Genomic DNA, 6,499 nt, shown 5'->3' on the forward strand with positions numbered 1-6,499 from the left:
TGGTTTGAGACTACATGATCCGAACCAATCAAAAGTTAACACGCAACTATATCGGGTTGTGATTGATTGAAATCGTGTAATGCCGAAAGATGCAATAATTTCTCCTCCAAGGGGCTCGGCATGGTATTGAATTTGGAAGGAGTTGCTGGTTCAACAATTGGTGCGTTAGTTGGTGTAGTGATGCTGGTGTAGGTGCCTGAGTACGGATTGGTTTTCCTCCATAATGCTTGGGCATGGGTGGATTAGACATGGCAGCTATAATTTGCTGTCATATATAACCTAAATCTAATTGCTGTAATTAAAAAAATAAATCTAAAAGTGACCTGTGATTTCATACTTGCTACAATAACTATTATCAGTGCACCAAGTCAGCTAGAGAGTTTAAAACCGGGGGCTGTTGGGGAATCCAATTCAGTGCACCAAGTCATTTACTTGAGGTTGAGAGCTAAATAGTGAAGGAGCATTTTGTAGAAATTAGAAACTGATCCATAATCTTTTTCTTAAAAAAAATTTAATCCGAAAATTAAAACAATCCCGCTTTCTGTCAACACGATATCTTGACTTCTTTGTGGAGGACTATATATGATGTGCGTGATTGATGTGGGCTGGACTTTCACCACCATTTTAAAAATAAATACTCGCATACTCATATACCTCAATTGGGGTAGCCCCTTTGAAGCTCACACTGAATGGAGTAGATTCGTTTCATAAGTTAATTAAAGGTCAAATTAAATTATAAAATACGAAACTTTATCTACAATCTGTAACTAAAATACTATAACAATCACTGAGAACAAAGAAACGCTAGAAAACCAATCCCTCTTAATTCCACCGAATAGAAAGAAAAAAAAAATGTAGTAATTTTTTCTTTTCTTTCAATCACCAAGCATGTATAAATATATATTTTATGCCTCAGGGAAGATGAGTATTTTTTACATAATTGGTGGTGGCGCCCACCGTACAAGAATGGCACAAGTGAGATCAACCACTATGACTTTGGGCACATGGTTGTAAAAATTAGAAACTGATCCATAATCTTTTTCTTAAAAAAAAAAGGTTAATCCGAAAATTAAAACAGCAACATGCTTTTTGTCAACTCGAACTCTTGACTTCTTTGTTGAGGACAATGATGTGCGTGATTGATGTGGACTGGACTTACACCAATATTTTAAAAATAAATAAATAAAATAACTGCTCACATATATCTCAATTGGGGTTGCCCATTGAAGCCCACACTAAATGAGTAAATGGAGTAGATTCATTTCATAAGTTAAATAAAGGTCAAATTAAATTATAAAATACGATACTTTATCTACACTCTGTAACTAAGATACTATAACAATCACCGAGAACAAAGAAAAGCTATAAAACCAATCCCTCCTAAATTCCAGCGAATTGAAAAGCAAAAAAAAAAACAGTTAGTATCTTCTTCTTCTTTTTCTTTTCTTTCAATCACCAGGCATGTATAAATATATATATTTTATGCCTCAGGGAGATGAGTATGATTTACACAAAATAGTAGAACAGTACCTGTGTTTCTTGCTCTTATGGCAGCGTGGACAACTGACCTGCCTTCGAGGGCCCTTATGTCAGCTGCTCCAATATTCTGCATCATACGCTGAACAAGCCCTAGTTGCCCTGCTTCGGCAGCCATAAACAGGGGGGACATATTTTGGGCATTTGGACGCGTGGATACTAGTGCATTCTCCTCAACTAAGAGGATAGCCAAATCATAGTGATGAGATTTCATGGCCAAATGCAAAGCAGTATTCTTCTCCAAATTTTCGTCCATGAGTACTTGAGGACTAAAAAGTCCTAGTAGTTTGGCTTGATGAAGTAGAGATTTGAGTGTAGATAGATTCCCAGAAGCTGCAGCCAAATGAAGGGCAATGTCGCCTGTGGAATTTGTAGTCCTGAACAGCTCTGGACAGGATTTGAGGATGGGTTCCACAAGCTGGTGATGGCCTAAACTTGCAGCATAGTGAAGAACCGTGTTCCGTTGGGGGCTCAGTTGATCCAGAAGGGAAATGTTTGATTGTAGTTCCCCAACTGTTATGGCTCTATACACTTCAGCATCCATGGAAGTAGTCTGTTTTTCGTCTGCTTGGGACACGACGTTGATATCTATTATTGAGTCTTCTCCATCACTATCCATTGTTTTTACAACCGAAGGACTTCTCTTCACATCCCGATACATTTTTGGCCGCCTGGGTGATGAACAACAATTACTAGGACGATGGAGAGGGAAGGACAGTGGGAAAGGAAAATTGGGGAGAAAAGAAGCTACGAAGACGGGTAAACTACGAGGAGGGCGATTGTATTATATAAGGACAAGTTAACATACTTTTCTCAGAATTGTGTCGGTGGACAGTGTTTCGTCTTCTACCAATGCATTTTTGGCCGCCTGGGTGATGAACAACAACTCGTCATCGCTGTCTCTATTCAAGGCTGACTTAAACACCTTTTCAGATTTTCCCAGGCGGTTCTCGGAAATGCCATTTTTATTTTTTTATTTTTTTTATTTGTAAAAAGACTTGCTTAACACTTAATTAAGCATCTTCGACGAAAGCAGCCGCTTGAAAATGTAATGTGAACAAGGAAACCACGCGGAAAACATCTTGGAGGAGAAATTATTGTATTGTGACCGCCTGATTATATCAATACAGGAGGAAAAAGTATCTTAGAGGATGATTGGCAGGGACGGAGGTCAGGAATTTTAGTTTGGGGGACCAATATTATGTAATTAAATTTTATTCATAATATATATACCTCAAGAAATTTGAAAAAAAAAAAATACAATCTTAATAACCAAAGAAAAAAAATTGATATGAGAAAGAAATATATAGAGGAGCAAACGATAATTTTTAAATAAAAAATGAAAGAGATAAAGAAAGAGCATCGTTAAAGAATCAAATTTTCTTCCACAATTGTTTAATTATTCAAAAAGTCATTTTGGAAAAACCTTTTGAGTATTTTGATTTTACTTTTGAAAAAATATATTATTATTATCTTCATGAAAGATTCAGAAAAATAATAATTTTAATTTAAATAAAATTACACAAGTTCTATAACTTTAGTAACCTATACAAAAAATTAATAGCCATGCAATTTGTCATTTAGCAAGTGACAATTAGAAGTATTAATATATATGATATAATTGTTGCTGTTGGCGTTTTGCCATTTATGTCTCACAACATTTTAGTTTCTCCTCTTTTCTAATGAACCAAAAACTCGCAAATGGTGATTAGATTAGTATATAACTTTATATATATTAACTATAGAAACTGTAAGACTAAAATGTGTGACAAAAAGAAAAACAGGTGAATGCATTTTTATTAAAAATGAGGGGACATCAATATATTTCTCTTTTAAATTAATATATATGTGTATATGTAAATGAAGTAATGTTGAGTGTACTATAATCATAATAACAAAAGTAAATGCTTCACAAGATTTTTTTTTTTTTTTTTGGGAAGGTATGTTCTACAAGGTTCGAGTTTTCAAGAGTATGACTAAAATGGTCAAAATTAAAACTTTATATAAGTTTCAAAAGGATACAAGTTAAATTAACTTTCAAACTCTATATTTTGAGGCCAATATACAAGTGCTTTGAAAAAAATTGGTGGAGCCAAGTGAAATTGTGAATAAATTTTAGGACTCCAATTTAAAATTTATTTATAAATTAACTATTTTTTGGAGGTATAGTAAAAAGTTTAAAAACCTTTGGGAGCCATGGCCCCCACTAGCCCCCTTGGCTCCGCCCCTGAACATAGAGAAAATTTATGCTTCGTTCGGTATGACGGAAAAAAATTGGATGGAAGGGAGAGAAGAAGGGAAAGATGAGACATTTCTAGGGAAAAGATTATAAACTTTCCTCGTTTTGCTTGGTTAGGCGAAAGTGAAGAGAAAAAATTGACAACTTTGTTTGTTTGTTAGGAGATAAGGGAAGTGATAATTTTATATTATTTTTACCCTTATACCCATCAGTATTTTTTTTAACCTCTAATTTCACTCTAATTTGTGTTTGCCTCTTATATATATATATATATAACATTAAACTAAAAACAAAATCTAGCATTCTAATGACCACTATCCCAAATTTTTTTTTAGACAATTGAGGATTTACAACATACTACCACTAATGTGGATCAATAATAAAGAGATATATCCTATTTTAATTACTAAATCATAGATAGTAATCAAATCACTATCTCTTATTTGGTAAGTGCGTATTTACCCACCATCTTTGATTTGATAATTAAATATGACATGTCCATTTATTATTGGTCCACGTCAGTAGTCAGTATATTGTAAATCCTTACTAGTGAGGACCTAAGTATTGTCCTTTTTTTTCGATATTTTTTATCAATATGAATACCGCTTGATATCATGCTTTTATGAGAATGTGAAAGACATTGTCATCATATTAACAATGGGGTGAGTAGTCCACGAACAATAATAAATATTCACTTTTTTTCTGTGATCCTCTTTTTTTTTTACTACTAAAGCAATTCTAAAACAAACAATCCACACACACACACACAGATATATATATATATATATATATATATATATATATACCTTTCCCTTTATATATATATGGTCCAAAACACATGAATCAAATAAGTTTGTAATACGTGAATCAATTGATATATGTACAGAGCAAGAGCAAGATAGAAGGGTTTTGCGTGAGATGAGATGTGTAGGGATTTTGAAGGATAATATTGTAATTTAATATTTTTATAACAACTTCACTTATTTTCTGTCTTCCGCACAAATTTGGGCGGATGAAAATTTGTAAAGAAGGAGGGATGTATTATCATTTCTTTTCCTGGCTCCTTACTACCGAACGAAGAAACTTTGTTCCTTCCCTCCTATTTTCCTTCCACCCTTCTTCCTTCATTTCTACCGAACAGAGCATAAAGGGATACACAACACAAAGGATCCAATAATCATCCCAAGTGTCTAAATTAAATTTTTTTATTTTAGATCGTTGATGGTGGCCCGTGATAGTTCTCTAAGGGCCAAGATCCACAAATATCAATTAATTATTAATTATTTCAAAGTTACAACACTATATTTGGTAGGAAGGAAAGAAGATAAATGGAAAGAAAATTTGAAGGACAGAACAAATCTCCTTGGTTCGGTAGAGATGATGTAAGGAATGAACTAATTTTCATCCTCCCAAATATGGGCGGAAGATAGGAGAAAAGACAATTGAACCTATTATAGAAGTTTTAAATTACTACATCACCCTTCATAAATATTTAATAAATCTTATAAATAAAGTAAGTGATGGGTTTAATGGTAAAAATAATTTAAAATTTTATCTTTCCTTTTATCCTATAGATCAAATTAAATTGTCAGTTTTTCCATTATCTTCCATCTAATCAAACAAAAAGAGGGAAATGTTTAATATCTTTTCTAGGAATGTCTCAGTTATCCTTTCGTCTCTCCCTTCCGTTCAATTTTTTTCCTTCCTACCAAACAGAGCAATTTCATGAAAGAAAATGACTCCCTATTAAATCCTATCCAAAAATTAAATCATATCATATCTGTCTTTTTATGGTGGGCCTCTAACTTTCAAGTATTTTAGTGGACCACTCAACAATCACCCACTTTGTGTAGAATCAATGCACACATACCCCATCCTTATCTTGGATTATCATCTAGAAAATTGATGAGCTACCTATCTTGAGACTTGAAAAACTAGTTCTCCCAGGGTGGGTTGGGCTGAGTTTTGTTTAGGTTAAATACCGAACGAAGGAACTTTGTTCCTTCCCTCCTATTTTCCTTCCACCCTTCTTCCTTCATTTCTACCGAACAGAGCATAAAGGGATACACAACACAAAGGATCCAATAATCATCCCAAGTGTCTAAATTAAATTTTTTTATTTTAGATCGTTGATGGTGGCCCGTGATAGTTCTCTAAGGGCCAAGATCCACAAATATCAATTAATTATTAATTATTTCAAAGTTACAACACTATATTTGGTAGGAAGGAAAGAAGATAAATGGAAAGAAAATTTGAAGGACAGAACAAATCTCCTTGGTTCGGTAGAGATGATGTAAGGAATGAACTAATTTTCATCCTCCCAAATATGGGCGGAAGATAGGAGAAAAGACAATTGAACCTATTATAGAAGTTTTAAATTACTACATCACCCTTCATAAATATTTAATAAATCTTATAAATAAAGTAAGTGATGGGTTTAATGGTAAAAATAATTTAAAATTTTATCTTTCCTTTTATCCTATAGATCAAATTAAATTGTCAGTTTTTCCATTATCTTCCATCTAATCAAACAAAAAGAGGGAAATGTTTAATATCTTTTCTAGGAATGTCTCAGTTATCCTTTCGTCTCTCCCTTCCGTTCAATTTTTTTCCTTCCTACCAAACAGAGCAATTTCATGAAAGAAAATGACTCCCTATTAAATCCTATCCAAAAATTAAATCATATCATATCTGTCTTTTTATGGTGGGCCTCTAACTTTCAAG

General features: G+C 33.3%; 1 protein-coding gene across 1 annotated transcript in view; it reads right to left on the reverse strand.

The window, feature by feature from the left end:
• LOC132273063 (protein ACCELERATED CELL DEATH 6-like) overlaps positions 1-2,476 on the reverse strand; it is an 8,224-nt gene extending 5,748 nt beyond the window's left edge. Inside the window, exon 1 of the mRNA XM_059774096.1 lies at positions 1,487-2,476. Within this exon, the coding sequence (XP_059630079.1) occupies positions 1,487-2,197 (711 nt within the window). The 5' untranslated portion in view covers positions 2,198-2,476. The remainder of the gene's footprint in view (positions 1-1,486) is intronic.
• Positions 2,477-6,499: the final 4,023 nt, after the last annotated feature.

The sequence above is a fragment of the Cornus florida genome, unplaced genomic scaffold (genome assembly GCF_030987335.1).
Source record: "Cornus florida cultivar Cherokee Brave unplaced genomic scaffold, ASM3098733v1 CherokeeBrave_3.0.0_Hap2_Chr09, whole genome shotgun sequence".
Taxonomy (NCBI): Eukaryota; Viridiplantae; Streptophyta; class Magnoliopsida; order Cornales; family Cornaceae; genus Cornus; species Cornus florida.